General features: G+C 41.3%; 1 protein-coding gene across 1 annotated transcript in view; it reads left to right on the top strand.

Annotated features, from left to right (window-relative positions):
• Positions 1 to 682: 682 nt before the first annotated feature.
• The window catches only part of gfra4a (GDNF family receptor alpha 4a), a 30,899-nt gene continuing 5,104 nt past the window's right edge, over positions 683 to 26,477 (top strand). The window contains exons 1-6 of the mRNA XM_030772370.1: positions 683 to 704; positions 4,044 to 4,322; positions 4,647 to 4,727; positions 14,385 to 14,730; positions 17,577 to 17,686; positions 19,768 to 19,902. Of these exons, the coding sequence (XP_030628230.1) occupies positions 683 to 704; positions 4,044 to 4,322; positions 4,647 to 4,727; positions 14,385 to 14,730; positions 17,577 to 17,686; positions 19,768 to 19,902 (973 nt within the window). The remainder of the gene's footprint in view (positions 705 to 4,043; positions 4,323 to 4,646; positions 4,728 to 14,384; positions 14,731 to 17,576; positions 17,687 to 19,767; positions 19,903 to 26,477) is intronic.

Below are 26,477 nucleotides of genomic sequence, written 5' to 3'. Positions count from 1 at the left end.
GAACAAAAGCCTACACACAGGAACAGGGACACTCGTATTCTAACACATGCATACGGTGCAGCTGATACTTTAACAGGCGCTGTTAAGTGCAAACACTGTGTCTGAGTGCCCTTGAACCTACACTGTGATCCATGCATTCTGCACATAGACCCATACTGTCTTGTCGTAAATACGCAACGCAAAACTCAAACTCTGGTTTAGGAACACTGGTCAATAGCACAAGCACATCACATCCTTGGCCTGTTGTCTCTCATCTATACAAATATAATCGGATGGAAAGGGGCAAAAATGACACATTAGTGAGTGGCAAGTTCCTTCACAGTAATAGTCTCATTTCTGTGAGGCATGCTTCCGTATTATAAATGATTTCCCATGGCAACAACATAAATTAAAATAGCGCTGTTTTTCAGACTGACTAAACTCATTGTCCCCTTAGGAATAAACAACAATATGCATCGGTTTAGCTTTTTAAAGAAGCTCAACAGATGGTTACAAGTCTGGAACGGTTGAGGCATCTGTCAAGAAAAAAAAAAAAATAACATAGGTAAAACTGCCTACATGCGCTAATTTGCCTAATTTTGATACCCACGCCCAAACAAAGTTATGTTGTTTTCATTTTTCATCATTTTTCTTCCGATACAGAACAGCCAATTACTCACAATTTTCATATTTCCTCTCCGTAATGGCAGTCATTTTTAGTCCAGGTGAGTGACGTTAGCTTCTCCTGTTACGTGAGAAGTCAAGCACTAACATTTCTCACACCGCGAGTCGCACAAATCACCCCGAGCACTTCGTTCAGACTCCTTCCCACTGACTCCCACTGCCTCAGCCAACTTTTCGCATACATTTAAATTTCTCGCATTGACCTCTTCAAACCCCTTCGACTTTATTTTACGCCTCAGCCTCACACCGTATTATTCGCCCGGCTCTGACGGTAACCGCAGCGGCTGGCCGTTAACGACTGCCGCCGAGCGAGAGAGAGACAGAAACAACTGCTGACTGCTGACTCTCTCACCTAAGGAAACAGTTGTGGCCCTAGCCATAGTCAGAGAATGTATACCCCCCCCTCCCCCCAGTGAGGGTTTTACAAATCCTGATTACCTTCTAAAGACCTCTGGTATTCATATTTAATTGAAAAAAAAAACTGACCATAAAGCATTATTGGCAATATCTGTTATACTGCAAAACTTCTGGAATAGTCTCTGGAGCCCCCCCCCCCCCGCCCCCCCCCCCCTTTTTTTTCCAAGATGAATGCGCTTTCAGCTGTACCGACAGTGACAGAAGAATGAATCAAACTGGACTGTATAGAGCAATTCCAAACCCAGAGTCTGCAGTGCGCACAAGCACTGAGTGTGAACTGAAGCAAGTCACTCTGGTTTAATAGCCTGGTGGCTGATTAATCCATCCACAGACGTGCCGTTGGATTTGATGTGACAGTGGTTTGTTTGGTTTTCTCTGAGGAGTATAGTGAGGAACCCGGATCAGTATTCTACTGTGGCCCTTTCCATAGCCTTATAATGAGCTTCTCTACATTTCATCAGATTTTTACTGAATCAATAACCATAGAACAAAACTCCCCTTGTTCTGCATGAGGAAGCAATTATGGGGTTTTTACCGCAATAGAGAGAGAGAGAGAGAGAGAGAGAGAGAGAGAGAGGAAAAAAAAAGCTTTCTCATTTCAAGCCAAACTCATGCATCTAATTACAGAGAGAAATTATATAAACCTCAACCAATTACATCTTTAATGTGTGTGTATGTATATCTATGTTCCTGTCTGTGTGTGTGTGTGTGTGTGTGTGTGTGTGTGTCTGCGAGACAGAGAGAGAGAGAGAGAGAGAGAGAGAGAGAGAGAGAATATGTACCGCTTGTTCCAATGTTTCAACATTTTCAGGTTGTTTCAAAAATATAATTCGTCTCAATCAGAACAATTAGAGTCTCTTAGTTTTGCTTTTTTTTTTCCCAGGAGGAGCAGGATAGCCTACAGCGCAGCAGTAATGGTCTCATCCAGTCAGACAGAGACAAGGGCATAAAAGAAAGCATGAAGAGAGAGTGACAGACAGAGAGAAGAAAAGAGAAAGAAAGTGACAGGAAGAAACAACAAAACCACATTACTGGACTTTAGCGATGAGGGCATTTCACTCTCAGTACTTTCTGAGGGAAAAGGTAAAAAAAAAAAAAAAAAAGCTTTAAGACTTCACCCTGAGGGAGTAAAGGATGTAACAATGCTGTTAATGAGATCATGCAGGAGATGTGTTACAGAGGCCAACCTCCCAACCCCTTTCATACCACAGGTTAATTAACTTCATCAATGCTTTCTGCTCCAATGAGCTCTTACAAGGCATACCAGCTGGTTCTCCAAACATTTAAACATAATCTGCCCTCAATTTGTGTGCGTGTGTGTGTGTGTTTGTATGTTTATTTATAGTCTTGTGAAGAGAGGAATACAATAACGGAATGAGTTTACAGTTACAAACGCAATGATTTCCAATGTGTTTTTGTTTTTGTTTTGTTTTTTTTGTTTTTTTTTAAGTTGCTAGAGTGCTGTATCTAGGTCTCCAGACTGCCAGCTTAGCAGTCTCATCCGTTCAACAAATCACTTAATGAACTCATTGTCTGATGATCTATTGATTAGCCTAATCTCAGCACCGGATTAGCCTCTTTTTTCCAATGAGATTAGTTGCCGTGACGATCCATCCTCGTAACATTTATGTATTAAATGCAGAGGAAGCGGAAAATCCTCGCAGATCTGCTTCCTCCCCCGTCCCTTCTCACCCCCCCCCCCCCCCACCCCCCTTTCTCCAGCTCTCTTTTTCTTTTTTATTTCCATAAATTCCCGTCTACACCTGCTGCTGCTCTCTGGAGTGTCTGGCATCCCCAATTTCTAGAAGACACTGGAAAAACACTGGAGGCAGGATTGTTTTGTGTGCATACGTGTGTGTACTCACACTTCGATGCTTATGAGATCCGAGTGTCCTGACATGTCTAGGAATACGTGTAAAAAAAAAAAAAGCCTGGGAAACAAGGACATTTTTCTATTCCTCACATTTTGAAACTCCATTTTGATACAGTGTGTCTGTTATTAGGGGGGGGGACTGGTTAGGGTTATGCTTTGGCTTGTTAATGTTTAGTCTTAACTAATATAACAGAGGAAGAATGTGTGTTTCTGTGTGTGTGTGTGTGTGTGTGTGTGTATTGGTGGTCTTCTTAAAAACTGATACCACCCTCCAGCTTTCCTCTCTTCCGAAGAAGGAGGAGGTAAAAAATAAAATCAACTTTCCCCTCTCGTCAGCTCTCTCGAAAGCACAATGATTGTCACTCAGACAGACAAAATGCTACTCAAAACACTCAAATGGAAAACAAACAGACAAGCAAGAGCAGGAAAAACCACTCCCATAGAGTTTTGGAAGCAAACAATGCAAAGTTTCTCTCTGGCGCTACCATTTGATGAGAAAAGAGGCCACAATAACAGCCCTTTCAGCAGGAATTGAAAACCGAGAGGAAAGAGAGAATTGAGTTAAAGATCTGTTACCTGTTAATGGCTGATATAAAGGTGACTGCCCATGCATGTAGAGGAGAGTGGCTGTGGATAAGCCCCTCTGATATTTGGACAAATACCACAGGATAAACCATATTAACTCTATTTAAAAATGTGCTCCAACAATACAATATAAATATATATTGCCTTTTATATTGATACAATATAAACATGTGTTCCAACAGTGCAACAACTTTTGGAGATGTCTTCCCTTTCTTTAACCTCCAATTTTCAGTTACTTCAGAGACAACAATTCCTTGTTACTCTTTGATACCACTCAACCAACTGAACAAGCCTCCCCGCCCCCCCCCCCCCCCCGCCAGCAATCATCTTGTGTAACATTGGGCTTCAAACAACTCCTTCAGGACCGGTTTTGACAAGAATGAATTTTTATAAACAATTAAAATGGAAACACAAGTTACTTCAGCGACACCCCCGTTCTTTATGTAAACTGGCACACGCGCCTCCGTGAACTCTGCCAACACGAATGTTATTTCCGTTGTTTCAGGTGTTCCTCGGCTGGCGTTGGCGGGCCGATGGGACTGTCTGACAGCGGGGGACTCGTGTTCGAGCGACGAGACGTGTAGCCCGCGGCTGCGGACGCTGAGGCAGTGCGTGGCGGGTGGAGGCAGCGTGAAGCTGGGGCCGGGCGCTCGGAACCAGTGCGAGAACGCGGTGACCGCTCTGCTCGCCAGTCCGCTGCATCTCTGCCAGTGCAAACGGGGAATGAAGAAAGAGAAGAACTGCTTGAGCATCTACTGGAGTTTAAAGCAATCTGTGTTGCATGGTGAGAGTTACACACATGTGCGCACACACACACACACACACACACACACACACTCTCTGGAGGACTGACTGAGCATCTACTGCTGTGTGGTTTGACATGTCCATATATACTTACATATGCACATACATAAATACACTCATACATACATACATACATAGATATATACATGAATACATACATAAATACATTCTGTAATGTAGAAACACACACACACACACACATTCACTCTTGTGCACAGTATGACATGAACATTTATGACCTTCTCATTAACTTTGGTTTTGGTTTTTATTCTTATTTGGTTCTTATGCATGTGTGTGTGTGCAGGACTGAGCCTTGTGGAGAGCTACCCATACGAACCTGTAGAACGGGGCAACGATTATGTCCGGCTGGCATCCATTGCTGCAGGTTTGTTTCTCTCTTAAAAAACAAAACAAAACAAAGAACAGAGAAAATTCTAGACTTCCCAAAAGGCATCATTTAAAACTGTTAATATGTATAGATTCATACTCGAGTGCATGCACACATACAAACACACACACACACACACACACACACACACACACACAGAAAGTCTGCTGCACAGGAACAGCAAAGACATACATTACCTTCATGCTGCACACAACCCTGCCGCCGAAATGACACCTCGCATCTCTATCATCAAGCATAACAAACTCTTTTCATCTTTCATCCCTGAGTTTACTGAGGTCAACAATAGAACTGCTGCACAGGGTATGGTAAAAAGGTGTAATAAAATGTGAATTGTTCTCTTGGTTCTCTGCAGCTGTGAGCTATGGGACAACTCAGTTGGCTAATTTGTTTTGTAAAAAATAGTAATAATAATAATAAAAAAACGTTCCTGTTTTTGAATGCGTGAGCTATTTGCAACAGCAAAACTTAAAAAAAAAAATGCAGGGAAAACTAATCTGTTTTGTTTGTAAATGTCTGACTGATGTTTTTGCATTGGGATTTAATACTGCAGTCTTTGATCTGCAAGTTATGTTCTCAACCAAATGATGCCCAACAGACAGAGGAAAGTGACTAGATCCCTAGCTGAATTGATTATGTAAGCAATGCACACATGCCTGGAACAAACAGCAGAATAAGCTGATGTAAGAGACGGCTTTCCTGTACACAGCACAGTCATAACAAGTGCAATGCAGCCACGTTTTTGCAGCTGTCTAAGAAAACACACAAGACTTTTCACACAAGGAAATCGGTACCACTTCACAACAAGACTACCCTTATAAAGGATTCATAAATACTTTACAATTAGGTTATTGATTAAGTTGTAAACACTTTATAAATCATTAATAAGCAATTATAAACAAGTTATAACACAGTTTTCATTCATGGATGCGGGCTCACTATTTGACAAGATCAAGTTACTGCTGCACTTTTCATCTATGTATTCTGTTAAATTTCAGATCAGCTTCATCTCATTTTTATGACCATTTATTAATTAGTTACTAACATCTTTAACTGTCGAAAGGGAGCCTTATTATAAAGTGTAAAACACATCATCCCTTGTAAATGGGTTACTGATATTTATAACTGCCAAAAAGAAGATTTACTATAAAGTATAAAACACGTTAGCATGTACACTGCCTTTTCTTTTGCAAAAGTGTAAACCAGGAAGTAACATACTTGACATGCTAATATGGTAGGAGAGAAGTACATCATTCACACAGACAATTACATTGACGGTACACACATAACATTAAACTATCACAAGAATTAATAACACAACACTCAGATCACATGATGAACAATACACATGCAATTCTGCTAGCCACAATGGGAAACATAAACTGAACAATAGCAAACTGGGGTTAAACAACAGACCATCACCCCAAGGCATGCTGGGAAGCTCCACCCATCTATCTGTTGATATGCCAAATGAAACTTTTTGAATATGAAGATACACTAATGGTGGGTTAAATTCTAGTAACTTGTTAACAAATATCTGAAGGGGCTGACAGTCATAAATGCTGGCTGATGGAGAAGACAAAGTAAGCTAAGCAACCAATGAGATCGGAGGCTTAACAGTACAGATAAATGTGGGATCACTATTTGGCAAGCAACAGTTGACTGTTGTGCTTTTTGTCAAAGGTTTATAACAGCTTACTAATGATTTTTAAAGTGTTCACAACCTAATTGATAATCTAATTATAAACCATTCACAAACCCTTTATAAGGGTAGTCTTATTGTAAAGTGGCACCAGGAAATCAGACAGAAGCGTGAATCTTCAGATTCAGACCCCGAGTGAAGCTGTAGCATATAGGTAGAGGGTATAGACAGTGTGAGAACTGCTTTTTTTTTCATGTTAAACGCATTTCATTTGTAGTTCATTCTGAGGGCATCCAGAGAACTGTTAACCTATGTTTTGCTTTACTGGAAACTTTGTGTGTACATATGCTTAGAACTCCGATGGCTCTACTTCTCATTTCTTCATTTCAGGAGATAGCTTAACTGTCAATTTGTTTCCATAAACCTGTGATAATAACACTGATCGCTTCATACCACCTGGCCAAACACTAATCCCGTCCTAAGGCATACAACTGAGACTGGCATTTCCCTTAAAAATACATTGGTAATCGAGCAGAAATAATTATAATTCAAAGAGCGTAATCACCTGCAGGCATTTGAAGTTGCCAATAATCTGTAACCTCTCTATTTTTCCTCGTATAAAAATCTGTTGCACGTCGGGGTGTAACGGTACGTAGCGTATTCGTCCCGAACCCTCACGGTTGCGGACGTTACGGTTTAGTGCGTGCAGTTGTGCAGAACCAAATTTCACAATCGCGAGTCTCTCATTTCACTCTCTCGTAGTTGGTTTGTTCTCTTCCCTCTAAGATATGAGATCTGTTTGTGGTGCAAACCTATGGTGACATAGGCTTTCAAGGACCTTATGTCTTTGATTACCGGTACATTGTAGTAAGAAATAAACCGCATTTCTTAATGAATAGATGGCAATGCGGGCTGTCAATAGCCTATGATTGGCTGCTGTAGACGGCCATGTGCGGTCCTGACGTCACAAACACGCGGAATTCAGTACGGGCTGTAGAAAGGCTTGTTTTCTTCACATTTATCGTACGGCTGTATGAATGCATTCTTTCATACTTTGACAATGTTTGCGTAGCACATTCGTCTCAGTGAATTCAAAAGGGCAAGGAAAATCGTGACTTCCATTCTATGGCACCTTTGATGCACTACAGGCTGTACCAATTACCTCAGGGGGGGACATACAACACTAGGTGGAACAAACTAACTTTCACCACTGTCTGCTCAAAATAAATGAAAGAAACTTGGCCTTATGCATTTTCAGTTTTTGTTGGAGTTTGTTCTTTTCCCGTTGCACTGAACCCATACCAAACCGTGATGTGCAAACCGTAGTGTGAACCGAACCGTGACTTCTGTGTACCATTACACCCCTAGTTGTTTGACATCACTTCCTGTCATATGATGCTGCCAACTTTCTGGCGGCATGGATAAGTCAGACTTCAGAAATACACAGTGAATTTTGTATATTCAGTCTATTACTTGGTCATGTATATTTATTGATTAATATTAGTGGCAATGTAGTTCAAGCAGCTCTGGCTAATGTTTTTTTTCAGTAGGTTCAACAATCAAGGATATTCAAATGATTGGATGCACTTCTTTAACAACAAATGGCAACATTCATAAGTTAGCATGATCTTTGATATAAGACATAATTGTATTTGTGCTTTTGTCTTCGAAGAAATATGTAGGCATGAGGGATCCAATCCACTATCACTGTTTTTTCTTAGACTGTTGCAATGTTTTATTTCTTTTGTTCCAAAAATGTTGAGCCAACACCTCCAAAGTTATTTGCACATTAATGTAGCTGAGCTAAAAAAGCACCCTTCGCACAGCTTCATATGAAAAACATAAAAGTTGTTTGTAACAAAAAGGATAGTTGGAGAATTAAAGAACTTGACTGCATCGTGGTGTCACTATGTCTCCAGATGTACAATTAGACATCAGCTCCATGTAAGGAAGAGTTACAAGGTAAAACACCAAAAACGTGTGTTCAAAAAACATGTACTATGTCAAAATGAAATGAAAATTGAGCTCACTGGCCGTGCACACCAGCAGTCAGTTTAGTTTCAAAGGAGAAGAACCTTCTACCTACTGCAAAATGACATTTTTTGAAGGTATTAGGATATTTTATACAAAATTCTAGCTGTCTCTGCTGAGACACTGAAACTCACCTTCTGAGAAAATTTCCAAACAATACAGTGACCAGATGGGCTACTGTTTATAACTGTACACCTGTAGAGTGTACCTAAAAGGTAGATATACTTCATTAAGTTAGGCTAGTGAGTGTAGGTCGAGGTTAGGTATTTCTATTAAAGTGGACGTTGAGTTTATACTTGCAAGCCACTCTAATCCAGTTTGCGATTAAAACAGTGAAAACGATAAGAAAGTTATTAACACAGTGTTAATATGGGATGCTGTTCTTATGATGAAATGGATGAAATCGTAAGGAAAATCTAAGCACAAATAGTATCTGTTTATTTCCCATTGTTTTTGGTGGTAAGTCCATCTCCATTATCTCACAACACTCATTGTTCTCTCATTATTGGCTGTTAATGTTTTATTAAGTTGCTCTTCTTTCTGTAACGCATGGATAGCTGATGCTAACTCGCACCACGCAAAGCGATGATTAAACGCACTGGGAGCGTCACGGAATGACCATGTGGCCATCCTGTCATTTGGGTTCAAACTGTAATCTTTTTCTCAGATGCACAGATGATATGCTTCTGTATTATTAATTAATGGTGCATCATGCTGTGTGAACATGTACAGGGCCATAATAAAGGCCCATTATGACCATTGGCCTGAGACATCGTAAAACGCTTAACGTTGCGGGGAAAAAACAAAAACAAAAACCTTAGTGACAATGTACGGGAACAATGTCCGAGGAAACCCGTATTCCCACTGTCAAATGATCGAAACTGTAACGGAAAAACAAAGCAATAATGTTTACGTTAAGTGTTTTCTTCTCCATAGAAATCTATTACAAGGAAACAGCTTCACGTGACTTAATGAGCTAAAACTATTTAGAAACACAACATTTCTCTCACGTCTCACAGCTCACACTATGTAGACTAGTAAAAAGAGGTTAAACGGTAATGTGTAAATAAAGCTGTAAACTTTACGTGGAGCCTTTTTTCTCTCAGCTGAAACATATGGGAATGGCTTAAATGTGGTTTAGGGTACCAGAAAAGGAGCAAAGGGCATTAAAAAGTCTCTCACCCTTGACTAGTCATAAGGACTACCTACTACCAACGGAATAAAACTGAAATGCAAAGACAATGCAGTAAGTTTCTGGTTAAATGCTTCAGTAAATACATGAAATCATGGTCAACCGTTTCTTTATGCTGAGGGAAAAACTAAACAAAACAAAGCAAAAAAGTTTTTGTCTTTGTATTAGGCTACGGTTTTGTTCTTTTGAGAGTGGTGTTTGTGACAGGAGAACTCTGAGAGAAATTTGGTTTTCATGAATTTTTGTTTTGTCACATTAAGCAATGTTAAACTACATTAAAAATATTATAATATTCTTTTTAGTGTTCAAACAGTTGGTCAATTCTATGGTCATATGTTGTAACTACAATATTTCTCCTATTTGCAAGGTGGTGATGAGTCTGTTACAACAGAGGGCTACAATAACGGTTCGTGACAAGAGTAACACTGATTTAAAAAAATGCATTTTGAAAATATTTTGTGGTTCAGTTAGATTGCTCATATTCAAAGTCAGAATATTCAGTGGAGCAGAGTATTTGGTTCCAAAGTAACAGTTCTAGCCCATCGTTGGCATAGAGTGCAGGGATGTCGTTGTGGGGATATTGCGCTCCGCTGAACGTGTTACATCGTTCAGCAATGCTGAACAAAGTTTTGGTGTATATCTAAACAGACATGTAACGGGGGCAGTGCTAGTCTCTCCCACTTTATACTTCACGTGACAGCCGCAGGAGGGGGAAGCTTACAAGAATTTATGAATCTTTAATCAAATCTGTAGAATTTTTAAAATTAGAATTATTTTAAACCAATCACCTTTTCATATCACTGAAACACTGCATGAATTTGACTTAATAATTTATCTTAATAATTTGCTTCAGATCGTGAATTACTCTTCTTATTATTATTTATTAGAAGTTTAAGATGATAATTCAGTTCATTTATTTGGTTAAATTTAATGCAAGCAGTCATGTTATGAGGCTAACTGTTAATTTAAACCAATGTCAGTCAGTCATGTACATGTCCCTACAATACACACACGCCTGGTTTGGGGTTCAGGGTGTCTGTCATCCACACAGAATGGGCTGTGTACTTACCACTTGTTATGCTTCTCAATCTACTCACACAAAAGCGCACACAGAAATACTACACTACACGATTTCATGAAAAATGCACAGTCATCCAAAAAAAAAAAACAACAACAACAGAGTAGTGAAGAAGGAAAATGGAAGATAAAAAGTGACGACGAGAGAAAGAATTGTTCCACTTTGTGATTTGAATGTGAGCAGTTTGTGTGTGAATTTTAATGAGCGCCATCTTCTAGCACAATGTGCTTTTAATGAGCAGTCTTAGGCTATGCTCCGACCGAATCCAGACACAAACACACACACACACACACACACACACACACACACACACACACACACACACACACACACACTTCAAAACTGGCCCTGCATGTGAAAACAGACATAATAGGGCCCACACTCAAATCTGCATCACACCCAAACACTATAGCTGTTATATCAAACTACAGTGGTGATTGATAGTACAACCGACGCCCGCCAAAGCTGGTAAATCTTCTAAAGTTGAGTTCTGAGTATACATTCACATTCACATAGCGGGCAACACAACCTTTTAATCACAGTGTAATTAAAGAGCTAAATGTTTTCAACATTAATCACAATACTCTTTAGTACCGTATTCTTAGCCTTTTTGTGATATTATTGGGTGGTTCATAGCAAATCAATGAATTGAACTAAAGCAACAGAATATCTTTCCACTGATGTTAGATACCATATCGCTAACTGACAGGTATACGACATAAATTTGTCAAAGAAATCAATAGAAATGAATGGATCTTAATAGAATTATTGTAGTTTGTCATTTTTCAGTTACCTTTACATTCATGAATGTGTCAGTATCTTACAATAAGGATTATACTAATAAAGGATTTTAGATATTGGAGCACAATTATTGAGGGATACAGAAAGAGAGAGAGAAAAAGAAAGGGCCGGGGGGGGGGGGGGTGTTTTTTCCAGTCAATGTCATCCCACAGAAAAAAAAAACTGGAAAGAAAGGCAAAAAAACTGATCAAACACAGACCCATAAGTCAGACTTGATGGACAGCAGAGAGAAAAAAGAGAAAGAAAGAGACAGAGAGAGAGAGACAGTGAGAGAGAGAGAGAGAGAGACAGAGAGAGAGAGAGACAGAGAAAGAGAGTAAAATATTAACAGGCTTCAAACTTCAAACTGATTTCCCAACTTTTTTTTTTTTTTTTCATCTCATCTTGATGCCTAACCGACTCTCCACTAAAGCAGTTCTGCATGTTTGAGTGGGCCCACTCAATTTTAAATGCCCCCTTTAAAAAGGTCCTCTTGAGTTTAAATGACAGAGGTTTTCAGGGCTGTTTTTCTTTGGCATCTTGTAAAATCAGCTGAATCCTAACACCTTTTTATATAGAAACCTTACATTTTAGAAACCTGCCACCTTCATGCCCAATTAACCAGACGAAAACAGAAAAAGTCACCAGCGATCATAAGTACACATTTCTTGTGTCAGAGTGGTGGAACAGTGTGTGTGTGTGCGTGTGTGTGTGTGTGTGTGTGTGTGTGCACTTTTTGTTTGAACTATAATGACGAGGGCTGTTAGTTTGGTCTTAATGGCTGTTTTGTGTTCCGGCACGGCACACGGCTGTCAAAGAGCTGAGGATGGAAGGTCTGCTGTTAGAGTAATGAGCATTCATCTCCGCAATATCAGTGTGGTATTGATCAGCAGAGCATACCGGGAAAAATTCGCCTAATGATGGATGAGAACGTTGTGTAGCCAATGCAGTACACAGTATACAGCGCAGCGAAAGAGCGAGGGAGAGCACGAGGAAAAAGAGAAGAGGTAGGGGTGGAAGAAGTGGTACAAAGAGGAAGAAGGGGGAAACAGGAGGGAACAATAGAGAAATCAAAAAGAAAATGAGTGAGAGTGAGAGAGAGAGAGAGAGAAATGGACAAAGATCAAAACATAGGGAGGGAGGGGGAGAGAGAGAGAGAGAGAAGCAGAGCTCTATAGCGGTATAGTCCTGGCAGTCGTTCTCTGAGGTCCACATTAGCGTGATATGAAAAATGAAGAAGCAGTAGACAGTCTCGGCTGGGACACGCTCTGTGATACGGAGACCAAACTCATTCAACTTTTATTCCAAGTCATGTTCTATTCATTACCAGCTCAGAGAGGCCAGCCAGACCTCACATTCACTTACTGACGAAAAAGTTAAAGCTCCATTACAACCTGGGAGAGGAGAGAGAGAGAGAGAGAGGGAGAGAGAGAGAGAGAGAGAGAGAGAGTGTGCATGTATGTGTTTAGAATGCAGACCTACATTAGTAGGCTATACAAGAGGTGTGTGCATGTGTCTGTGTTAGTATTAGTTAGTAACAGTACAGTGTGTGCCTGTATTGCATAATGTGTTTGTTTCACGGTTGCAGATACTGCACATATACAATTAGGTATGGTCATACAGTTTAGAGCAGATGCTAATCTAGCTTGGCAAAAAAAATAGTTATGGGAAAAAGCACAGTTTCACATGTCATGTGATGTCATGTGTGCTAGCTGCTTTCAGCGCCGGACAGTGGACAGCTCCGCTGTGGATTTTCTAACACATCTCGCCATGTCTAATTTAAACTACCACCAGTATAGACATGCAGGTTTATCCGAGGTTAACCCTCAGGATATCAAAGGCCTGTCTTTTTGTCCTGTCTGTTACTGATGGGTTGATAGTTGTTTGGACGTGCTCAGACAGACAGAAGCTCACAGACACACCTGCGATCAAGAGTATTTTCCGGACCACACGTCTCACTCCCTCACACTCTACTCTTAGTCTTCCTCCTCTGCTCTCCTACCGTAGACAATATCCCGCAGCCCTTTCCCTTTTTCATGTCTCTTGGCAGGCCAGTTCTCCTTTCTCTATAAACTAGAACGCTTCCCTGCGTTTTTTTTTTTTTTTCGCCCAACTCACTCACTCTAGTCCACTCTCACTCTAGTCCACTTCCCCTGTGTAATATCTTTTATCCACTTTCCACTGGGCGGGGTTCTCTTGACCTGTGCTCAATCGAATGCCCTTCATTCCAGCTTTTTATTTACGTCCTACTTAGTGAGCTTCAGTCACATCCTGTTTAGGACCGTTCCTTAAGGTTCTGCTCAGTGCTTCTCATTCACGCTGGATTAAGGATGAAGGATTATTTATTTGTATCTTTCGTGCAGGTCCCACACAAGGACTTTTCATTTGGTCCCCACTTTGTGATCTTGACTCAAACCTTCATTAGTACCTTGTGCTTAACCTGTGCTCTTTAACTTTTACCCTGCACAAAAAGCACATTTCTTGTAATGGTCCCCATACATCCACACACACACACACACACACACACACACCTTGTAGCCAGATTCTAAGGACCCTCCACTGACTTCCATTACAACAAAAGTGAAGAATAACAGCTTAATCCCACCCTAATCTTAACCCTAAACCTAATCCTACCCAATCAACTCCATACTTCCATCCCTTCCAACAACAGAAATGTCTTTTATTTAAAACAAACTGTGAGTGGAGTTTTCCCAAAGGGTACTTTTCATTTTGACCCAAGTTTGACAAGGCATCCCTTTAAGAATAGCGCATTTTCAGTCAGATGTCCTCCGAAATTAGTAAAAAAACAAACAAAAACAAGTACACACCTTTACACATGCTGTTACACTCACTCATATCATGTTTTCACGCCGCCGTATTGTTTTGGTTTGTCTGTCCCTGCTCCCCACGCAGAGTCCGAAGCCGGCATGACGACGGTGAACCGTTGCCTGGATGCAGCGAAGGCGTGTAACGTGGACGAGACGTGCCAGAAGCTGCGAACGGAGTACGTGTCAGCGTGCATCGCCCCGTCGGCGAGAGCGGGGCCCTGCAATCGACTGCGCTGCAGCAAGGCCTTGAGGAAGTTCTTTGATCGCGTTCCACCTGACTACACGCACGAACTCCTCTTCTGTCCCTGCTCAGACACAGCGTGCGCCGAACGCCGACGGCAGACCATCGTTCCCACCTGCTCCTACGAGGAGAGGGAAAAACCCAATTGCCTGGCCCAGCTCCGCATCTGTCAGGCCGACTACATTTGCAAGTGGGTATTCGGGGCCCCTGAGAACCTTTCATAATTCAAAATAAAAAATCACACTGTCAAACTGAAAAAAGATCCAAGGCGCTCTTCACCTCAAGGCCATGTATTAAAAAACCATTATTTCGGGGTGGCTTATCCATAAGAAAGAAAAACAAGAACATGTGGCACAATTATCACAAACAGAACCGAGTGCAACCTTCTTTGGGGCGTGAGGCAAGGCACAAAGAGGAATTGACAACTGAAAGCACTTAAGTCAATGTGTTTAATAGATTAATAGATTTGGCGAATGCCGTTAATTATTTTGCCTCAAAATTAGTCAACTGATCAGGTAATTGGGAAACTGAGACAAACACCGCAAGCAAAAACAATGCTGACAAAAAGACGGTTTGAGAACCAATAGAATAGAATACATATAGGATGTCCAATAAAGACACAAACGTCAGACTCAAAATGTGGGCAGTTAGTAAAAAACTGATTTTAAAAAACCAAAAAGATAAAAAAGAATGAAAGACAGAAAACCGTGGAAGATCAATATATAAATCACAGTATGTGGCAAAATTCTTTGTAGGAGTACAGGAGAACTGATGAAGTGCACTGACTTCATGCAGATAAATTTAATGAAAAAGACTGATTTTTTTTTTCAGTGTCGCAAACCTCCTCATTACAGTCGTGGAATTTTATTATATAGACTTACACAGCTTTTAAACATTGCCCAATAAGACAGGAAATTAGAGGTTGTCTAAGGAAGAGTAAACACCAATTTCTTAATTATAGTGCGTATAAAAGGGTTTACAACATATTCAGAGTAGTTGTTATAACAAGTTAAAATTCCCCCTGATACTGACATAGGCAAAAGTGCTGAAGATCACCCCAACAGTGGGGGGAAAAACTGTGTGTTTTCCTATGTGACTGTTTCCATATTTAATCCTAAATATGCAGCCGTTGAAAAAAAAAAACAGCAAAAAAAAAACACAGGAAATATTTGTCACTCTGTGTTATAAAACTAGTTTGTCATCACCTCTCATGTTTTTTCGTTCCCCCCAAAAATCAGCCTATTATTCCACATTGCCATTGCTTAAAGCACATTCATGGCATAATAACCGTCAAAGGATGTATGCTAAGTGCATAAAAACCCCTTGGCGTGTGTGCTAAGCTTGTAGCACATCTGTTAATGTGGATCCTATACATATGTTTAAGACAGCGAAAGGTCGAATAGACCAGACCTATAGTCAAAGACAAAGCTTTATTTTTAGGGGTCACAGCCAACTTTGAGAATCTGCTGAAAGCAATGAACTCCATCTAAAGAAAAAAAGGAAAAAGACACATATTTGTCACAAAAGACAATTATCTGAATAACGGGAGGGGAAAATAAAAAATGTGTTTTCCTGTTCCTGTTCACAGACTCCTCAAGCCTTTCTGTGGAACCCTGATTAAGAAACACTGGTGTCTTATTTTTCATCTTAATGTTTTTAACATTTAGATTGTAGGCTCTGCATTGTGTCTGCAGCACACCACTGAGAGACGCAACACAGTGCATAGAAACTTTCAACAGTATCTCTGATTCAAATGCAAACCCTTTGTTGCATTCAGATGTATCACACCACTGTTTACGCTGCCGCCCCCTGTCATATTAATGTTTGTGAACGTTCAAGAGAATTCCTACACTGTGGGCGATGACTTTCATCTTGTCCTTAAATTTACTGCCCCTTGCTGTGTCTTATGACCGTGAAGACTGAGAAACATATTATTGTACAATTTGTCGGAAAATCTAGAGTTTTATGACGAAAAGGAGGCCAGGACAGAGAGTGAGAAAGAGATGTTCAGAGAGAGAGAGAGAGAGAGAGAGAGAGTGAGAGAGAGAGAGAGAGAGAGAGGGAGAGAGAGACAGAGAGAGAGAGAGAGAGAGAGAGAGAGAGAGACAGAGAGAGAGACAGAGAGAGAGAGAGAGAGGGAGAGGGAGAGCAATTACTCGTTGCATCATGCTGACAGCTACAGTCTCTGTCAAAGACTTTCCACGGACTCGAGAGTGACTGGCTAAATTTTATCGCGGCCTGCACTCACCACCACCGTAAACCCCCCCCCCCCCCCCCACCCCCGCACCCTCCCCCCGACACACACACACACACACACACACACGGACTGGCTTACATCACAAACACAAAAGAATTCATCTGTCTTGAGTATCGATCTGCTATCACTCTCACTCAAACAGTCAGGATCAGTTCTGCTACCAGCCAATCCAACACATCACTGACATGTCACATATCACAGGAAGAACTCACTTTCTGCTGACACACTCCTATTAGTATCCCAAATCAGGACGAAGTCTGGCTTACATCTTTGGGAGCACCAGCAGGAAGGCTGATTGACACTCAGGGGGATGGATGGCATTTGGAGGTGTGCGTCTGTGTGTGTGTGTGTGTGTGTGTGTGTGTGTCTGTGTGTGAGAGAGAGAGAGAGAGAGAGAGTGTGCACTTACGAGCATGTGTTTTTGCAGTCTCCTGACAGCAGCAGTATTTTCCCTATATGCCTGTTGGAGTGTGTGGAAGTAATGGCAGTCTTCCAGCACTCTGAGAGGCAGTCATGCTGTTGAGCAGACTAGAGGAGTCTAAGAGATTACAGGGAAGACGAAAGATGGAGAGAGTAGGGGGTTGGTTGTGTGTGGTGGCTGCTAGGGGGTGGGAAGCTGGGATGGAGATAAAAAAAAAAGAAAGAAAAAAAAGTAAAGGTATCAGTGATCTGCATGTTAACCGAACTTCACTTTGGTCCTGTAGTGAAGTGTGCCTGAGTTTTATAAAAAGGGCTCGCTGACTGGTTGGATGATGGATGGGCTATTATGTTTCCCTCAGGTCTCGCTGGGCTCAGTTCCAGCACGACTGCCAGCCCTCCGAGCTCACTGCCAGCGGCTGCCAGCAAGACAACTACGGAGCCTGCCTCATCGCATACACGGGCCTTATAGGTGAGAACTCTGGGAAATGAAGTCAATATTTGATTCCGTCCAAACAGAAATCTTGAGATTGAAAACCTAGAGAGATGCTAGTCAATGTCTCTCACGTTGCATGCAGCGGTTTGATTATTGAAAGCTCTTGAAGATGTAGCGAAACCTGCCTTAGGCGTTGGGTTTTATGGGTATTGAAAGATAAACAGTGAAATTCCCACAGCTTATGTTCTAAGTTAGGCCTGTGTGAAAAGCTGTCTAAGTTGTCCGCGAATATGCAAATAGGACAGTGGGGCCTATGGGTTAAATATAGACGGAAAACAATGGAAAAGGGAAAAAGAAGAACAAAGCCACCAAGTGATTAACAACACAGCCTTGGCTTACACATCTGACAGAATATCATACATTCATAACGAATTATACATCAGTCTCCAACTGAGTCATTTCTAATAAAACATTTGTGCTACAATGTTATGTAGTCAAAAGCAACTACAACAACAACAACAACAACAATAACAACAACAACAATGAAAAGTAATTGAAAAGTGAAGTTGAGGAAGATGGGAGGTGAGATGGACAAGACAGCAGAGTTTGTCCTAGTTCTCTGTCGTTATAAGGAGACTTTTTTTTTTTTACAGAACAGTAGTAGAGGTGTTTCACTTTGTGTTACGTGACAAAAGAAATCGATTTGTTTAAAAAAGCCCATCACAGTCCAGCGGGCAGCCTCGTACAGCATATCCACTTTTCACTTCGTTTTTTTTTGTAACACTTGCATCAAGCTTCTCTCCAACACAATGGAAAAAGTCACTGCCATTTTCCTTTTCCAAAAGAACAAAGTGTAACATCACTGAGAGTTATGAATGCCCGTAAAGACTTCCACCTTGATGGCAATCAGTTGTCTATAGTGGAAAACACACACACACACACACACACACAGAGAGTGTACAAGAACAGACTATCCAAGCCTTTTATCACCTCCAAATCTCAGCACCTTTAAAGTAGTAGAACAGATTATGTATCCAGAGTGTGAATTCATTCTGAACTTAAAACTTTTAAACGTGTAAGAGGAAGGTGTCTTATTACACAGGGGATTCAGATAGGTGTTCACAAAGCATGAGGAATTTCAACTTCAACAAAACCACAAAGTTCAAGATCATTTGTAACTAGTATTTGACAGGTACTTAAACAGTTGGTTGCATTTCTATTCAGGGAATCCAATTTTGGCATCTCTTCGAACAAGTAGAGCAGTGTTTCTCAACTCCAGTTCCAGGGGCCCTCTAGACAGAAGATTTTCTTAACTCAACACTAGCAAACTTAGTTCAAGAAGTTCAAGAAGCCAGTAAGTTCAAGTTCAAGTTGGCCCCAGTAAGTTCAAGTTGGCCCCATAACCTGTAGTAGGTTTATATCTCGGTCAGTCATTTGAGTTATTTTGAGCTTTACTTCATTGTGCAGTTTTTCTACTAGACTTCTGTTTCATAACAACTGTTTCATAATAGTCTACATATTCATGCACATTTAATGTGATATATTTTTTTATATTTACACATTTATGTTCTGTAATTATATTTCCACTTGCAGATAGACTCTATAAAATACAGGCACATAATAACTACAGCTAAGTTGCAGCTCTAGATTTGGAAGAAAGTTTGGAGACTATAGCAACAATGGTGAGCAGCAACAGACTGTGTGACAGCTGTTAGATTGTGTACTTTTTTTTTTTTCTTTTGATTTTATTTAGGATGTTAAATATGCCCCAGTCCTGTAATGCTCTGGACATGACGACTTTGGATTTCATTGTCGGCACAAGTTCACAATAGAAGTTGGGCTGTTGTGTCACCTCAAGAACTATGTCAGAATCCCATTTAAAATATATGTTTTTTTGGATTGAAGCATATAATGAAGGTGGTTCAGCTTATTCCTTTTATCAGAGACAGACAGAGAGAGAGAGAGAGAGAGAAAGAAAATGTCATTAGTTTATCAATCATTCATCAAACTATCCATTTATGATTACATTAGCTCTACAGTCAACGTGTCCCATGTTCTTGACGTTATTGCTCTCTCTTTCTTGTTCTCTCTCTCTCTCTCTCTCTCTCTCTCTGCAGGCAGCACCATCACTCCTAACTATCTGGATAACTCCACATCTAACGTGGGGCCATGGTGTTCCTGTGTGGCCAGTGGGAACCACAGGGAACAGTGCGCTGACTTCCTCAGCCATTTCCATGACAACAGATGCCTGAGTGAGTAACGCTATGACATAGGCAACAGGGCTGTTTAAGGAAAAGACATCATAGGGTCAAATGCAATTGAAAGCATATAGACCTGCTCCACTGCCGCAGGGTCTTCTGCACATTGGATCGAGATAGAAAAGAAAGCAGATGAGCATCTCTGAATCGATCGATCTAGCATGTTAGCAGGCAGTTACATTTGGAACAATCTGTTCACTTCACTACAGTCAGACTGCACTACATAACCCCTTATTAAATCTAAACCTGCACAGAACAAAGAGAGTGGTCAACTGGGTGGTGGACAAAAGTCACATGGTTAGATGTGTCATCTTTTATCTAGTTTTAAATGAGGTGCACCGGTAGTACATGTCCTCCCACACTGGGGGGGGTGGGGGCTGGGGGTCTTGCGGCTCTGTTACGGTATGGGAGCATTTTCCTGATGTGACAGTGGGGTCTGCTCAATTCCGTAAAAAAAGGCAAGGTAAATGTCAATGAACACAAAGCCATAAAAAGCATGCTGATGACCTCGAAGCATCCCTCCTGTCCCATTGGGAGTGGTCTCCTCTGGTATGACCGTGCCCCCGAGCCACAGGAACGTAGCGGTCAGTGAATGGTCTCATGAGCAGGTGAATAAGGTAAAGCGATATGCCTTGGTTTTCCGAGTCACCAGATCTGAAACCAGCTCGATGCGAGCGGGACACGCCACACAGTGTTTTCTACCACCGGCAAAACATCAAACGATTACATTTCTTGTGGAAGAACGGTGTTGCGCTCCAAAAGAAGCACAGAAGCTTGTAAAATCTACGACAAGGTGTATTGAATCTGTTCTAGTGGCTCAAGGTCGTTTAATGTCCTATTAAGACATGATGGACTTTTTTTTTTATTTTGGAAATTAGCGCTTTGAAACCACAGACTGAAGAAGCAACTTCCGCAGCTACAGTATCGATCTTTTTCAACTTTTCAGCACACAGTTATATGCAGCAGAGGTAAGGCAAGTATACGGTGAGGAATAAAGAGAGCGTGGTTTGAATTTGAAATAAATGTGTGTGTATATATAAATGAGAACTTCAGTATCGGAAATGCATTCAAACACACAACACACGTTTGTGTTATACATGCTTGTGCTGCATAGAGATCAGTATTCATATGGTCTCATAGCTTTGATTGGGCAGAGAAAAAAAAAAAAAAAAAAACGTTAACAGTTAATACTCAGACGCATCACTGAGCCATGAGAATGAATATGATGCCGAGGTCTTTTCGTGACTATCCTTTCCCAGTAACTGAATAGCTCTGTGGTGGTCATACTATCATCTAGGAACTGAACGCAAGCTGTAAACCATCTTTTATGAAGGAAAATGGGATTTCTGGATTCTGGTTAGTTTGCAACATGTTCTGGTCTTCCACTGCGTTGAGTAGTTACTCTAGAGAGACAACTATATCTTCGGTAGCAATACCGTGACATAGCTTGGAACACAATCAAAGTAACAGGTCTATTAAAAAACTCTCCATATCTGTGTTGAATCGTGGTGCCATAAAACCTTTTGTGTCTCTAGTGTGTACACAGCTGCCTTCTATAATGAGGCATTAGCAGTAATCAGTACAGGGGCGCCTCTCTTTAATGGAGGCTTCAGCCCACACCTCAGTGATGCGGAGCTGATAGCGCAGTTCAGTTTCCCAATTGTATACAGCACAAGAACATGACCTTCACTTACGGCAGGGGGAGAGATTTCAGGGTGCGGCGCGATCGCTGAAAGCCGGTGGAAAAGTGCCTGCACTCAAGCAAACCCAGAGCGTGTTTTTCTGTTTTGCCAGTGGAGAGTTATTTTAGCGTAATCACAGTCGTGATGAGCACTCGCTCCATTTACCTCAACAGAAGCTCCAAAAAAAAAAAAAAAACAACAACAAAAAAAAAAACCGCAGTGTCCAGACACACTGTCTCTCCCTCACTCCCTCCCCTTCTTCCCTCCTCTCTGCGGTGTGAGACAGTCTCTTCTACCCTGGCTCCTGACACTTAGGTTGAAGAGAGAAGGCTCTGTTTGCTGATACAGGCCTAAACTAGGCCTCTGGTGGCTCAGTAATTGACCATAATTTGGGTTCCTGCAGTAAAACTAATGGAGTGGAGAGTGGAAGCCAGTAGAGAAACAGCGAAAGTGAAATACCAGCACAGGAGAGAAAGAAAAAGCTGAAATTGTTTTTTGTTTTTTTCTGGGTTTTTTTTTTTTTTTTTTTTTTTTGCTTCGAAATCAGTTCAACCACTCAGGTCTAAAACTGAGCTCAGCAGTTACCTAAACATGAGCTCTGTGGGTTTGCCAGCCAGTCTCTACGAGTGTGCAATTAGAGGAATGTGGAAGAAGAGTGAGGTAGAGAGCGTACACACACACACACACACACACACACACAAATTGTTCTACGACGGAATATGCCTTGGATATCAATATTCATATTTGTTGTATAACAGTGATTATACTGATGCCAAATGATCAATTTTTCAATTCCCTGTAAAGTGAGTAGCGATGTAATATTCAGTTTTTCATATTACTCAGGTTCTTATTACCATCTAATATTACCAAGCTATTACAGGTAACTTCACCATTTGGCGGGAGCAGGTATTGTGAAAGTTTGTTAAGAAACAGAATGTTCTACGTGTTTTCTCGAAATTACCTTGCCACGGATTGAACCAGGGTTGTTATGAGTAATTATATTTTTCTTTTCTTCTGAGGAGGAAAATGCCAGAAGGTTGGTGTGTAGCTCATTTTATGCCTGGGCTTGCTCTGTACACTGCATTGGGCTGACGGTGTGCCAGAGCAGCTCTGCAGCCCCTGACTCCCACAGCCCCCATCTCACTGGTTACTGGTGAGAGAGAGAGAGACAGACAGATAGAGAGAGACACACACACACAGAGACACACACAGACAGTGAGAGAGAGAGAGAGAGTTAGAGGCAGTGAGACAGACAGACAGACAGACAGACAGAGGAAGAGAGAGACAGAGATAAACAGACAGAGAAACAGAAAGAAAGAGAGAGAGAAAGACAGAGAGAGAGAGAGAGAGAGACAGACAGACAGACAGACAAAGAGAGTCAGAGGCAGACAGACAGACAGACGGACGGATAGACAGAGAGAGTCAGAGACAGACGGCTAGCCAGACAGAACACACAGGAAAAAACCACAGAGGTGTGTCCAAACAGCCCTACAAAGTGTCACAACTTTCTACTGCGGCTATGCAGTTTTGATGGGTTTCACACACACACACATACACACACACACACACACACACACAGAGAGGCATACCCATATACACAAAGATGCAAAATGCCCCCTCTCTCATCAGTCCCGCTTCTTTTTTCTTCTGGCTGAGCGAGCGAGTGAGGAGGGAAAATGGGAGAGAGGGATAACAAGGGAGATACATTGCTAGGTAGCTTCTGCTTTGCTAATGACATGTCTGCAAAATCATTATATCACTCTGTCTCTCAAATGTTATGTGTTTTCGCAGCTGTCTGTATGAGTTTTCACAGCTGATAGCTGTTCCTGTACGAAAACGTAGCATCACTTTGCCAGTATTGATTTTGTTTTCCCACACTAATTTGCCGTTGCTATGAGCGACCAACTTCAATTAGTATCAGCACTGCGTGAGATGGGAAAACATTCAGAGCCAAATTCACATTTTGCCATACAGCATTGATCTGTCAGGCCACATTGTTTTCACATTCATTCTGTGTGCAGAGAATGACAAATATTTAGTGATGTGTGAGAGACATTCTCTAATTAGTACCTATTCACACTGATGAAAGCTGCTCTTTTCATACATTCACCAAAATCATATTTCAACTCAGTTCCATTTTCAAAGGACATAAGAACTATCAGGTTAAATTTCGTGTCAGTCCTCTATTCTGTAAAACTTTTATTTGCTATTTACAGTATTTTTAAGAGCATTACATATATTAGTAAAGATCTAAATGTTTATAGTTGCATCCATGTGAGATTTGAGGAAACATATTGACCAAATTATTTCACAAAAGGAGCAAACCGATTTTGGGATTAGTTTTAGTCCCTGTCCAAGAGACCAGTGGCATGAAAGTGATAAACTTTGGCTTGATATCTAGGCTCCTGTGAATGGAGGATACTTAAGACCATTTATTCACCGTATCAGCTGTTACTGATGAGTCATACCCCATTCATGTCTTCATTTGCCCATGTTTCAATTGAAATGACTTTCATGCAAAAGTAATTTCATAAGAGCAGCCCATTAGATAAATGGAAATTAATGCATTTGGATGGTCATTATTCATATGTTCACCGTCGTAAGGCATAAATGCACTCCCAATCCAGGGAAATACATCAAACGGAATGCTTGACTCATATATTTCGGTACATTTGACCAATAGCTGGCAAAGGAGTATATTTCAAAATTAATATTTTAATAGATGTCCTACTAGGCTCGCAGACCATCATATAGCAATTCAAGGGATAAAACACACATGCCCAAACAGAGGCGTGGACACGTATAACCTAATTCACACTAGACTAAAAACGGATACGTACAGTGACTGAAGTACACAGAAACTCTAAAAATGTAAGAACCACATGCTCCCATAATTCATTATAAATTCCCATAAATTCCCATAATTCATCAAATATTAACTGTCATCATTCATTCCAATATCTATTTCTGAAAAGTGTGCACAGAGTTTCAGCTGTGTTCATAGCTTCCTAATGTGGCTTAGGACTTTTGCTCATTCGTCTCAATTCAGCTTTATTCCATTCAGTTTTAATGGAACTGTTCACATTGGTCAAAAAAGGAGGAAGTGACCTTTTTTGTAACATACGGGCTCACTCTAGTTTTACAACACGTTGTGTACAACACTCTCTATTTGACAAAACCTCAGATGGTTTTTCATCAAACAGTTAGATTTTCCTTTTTTTTAATATATTTTCATAAAAGCACGCTGTCTCTTTCTTTGAGGGCATAAATTGCACTTATAACCACACAAAATCGTCACTGCCATTGACCCCTGACAGCACACATATGTCTTTGAGACATCTATGCGATGTTCGCAAAACTCATCAGGGAGACATCTATGTTATGCCATTTCTTCATTGGGACAACATCCTCAAGACATCGTCTCTTGATGTTCAGCCAACATCTTTGCGATGTGTATGCAGTGCTCGCGAATCCATTGGGAGGGCATCTATAGTATGCTGTTTGCTCATTCGCACAATGTCGCTGAGACATTTTCGCTTGACACTCAGCCAGCATCATGTTGCTCTCTCGACAACATACTTTGATAGCAACCCGAGGTTTGGGAGATCTCTGTAAACATTTATAGATTGGTACCACATTTCTCCTACATTTGTTCTCAGAAAGTACGCCAATATTTCAGTAGTTCTAACAACTTCAGCCATAGCAACACCATAAGAACAGCTTAACTCATCTAGTGTGCTGTATTTTAAAGCTAAGGAGTTGGAGATGAGTATCCATATTTTAATCCATGCATTAGAGATTTGTTCCCTCCTAGACATTGGAGCATGGAGGAATGTGTTGTCTGTGAGTCATTACAATGCCACTAACCCTGATGTTAGACCCCCACTCCAGCCCAGCACCTGTTCTGTCTTTGCAGGGCATCGGACATGAGAAAATCCCTGTCCTAGGCAAAGTCCACCTGCCTGTTCAAGTTTTCAACCATACAGTCAGTGTGAACTTCAGTATCACTCATATCGCTAAAATGGAGGTCATCTTTGGTAATCCATTCTTGGAACAGGCACGAGTGTGACTGGATTTTGGCTGTGAAAAGGTTGTACTCTTTGGTCAGCAGGTGGCTTACTTCAGCCCAAGGTTATGTGGTAAGAATGGCCCACACCACTGTCCTGGAGTCAGGAAAGGAGTACATTGTGCCAGGAGACACCCACTTCCACACACCTGTGACAGGAGACGGTAAGTGCCAAAAAGGCCTCATAGAAAAACATAAAGTGCTGGTAGCATGGACTGTTGTGGGGCCCTCAACCACCGAGTGTATTCATGTCAGGCTCCATGACTCTGGAACTACCATTGTCACCAACAAGAAAGGAGATGTGACAGGGCTCCCTCAGTCACTGAGGGTGATGCAGACCCTCACCACTGAGACCCAGTGCCAGGAGCACATGGTGGAGTTCTCTGCTCAGCCTTATCCCCTCCATGCTTTGTACACCCAGAGAGTAGGTATAGAGTTCCAGCAAGCTTCCTGTGGTGAAGCGGTATCAGCTTTGGTCAGCTCTTGTAGTGCTACAGTGATGTCTTCTCCACTGGACCTACTGACTTGGGCCGCAGCAACCAGGTCCAACCTGATATCCAGACACAGCCTCGGGTGACAGGGTAACTGAGGTGGAGGTCAGGTGGAAAGCAGCAAAATGCTGACCTGCAGATACAGCAGAGTCTTTGCGCTGGTCTCGTCCAACACAGCAGTCACAGCAGTTGAGCGTCACACCATGTGATGGTTTGCAGGGCTTTAATAGCTGCACCTTAAATTATGCATATCTGCTATGACATATCCAGGATACCCTGGACACCTTAGGCTTTGGTAAGTTGAGCTTATCCCCAGAGCATAGAGTGCTG

This window comes from Chanos chanos, chromosome 4 (assembly GCF_902362185.1).
Source record: "Chanos chanos chromosome 4, fChaCha1.1, whole genome shotgun sequence".
NCBI lineage: Eukaryota > Metazoa > Chordata > Actinopteri > Gonorynchiformes > Chanidae > Chanos > Chanos chanos.
Note: the sequence above shows the minus strand (reverse complement) of the source record. Positions and strands in the feature narration are given on the sequence as shown.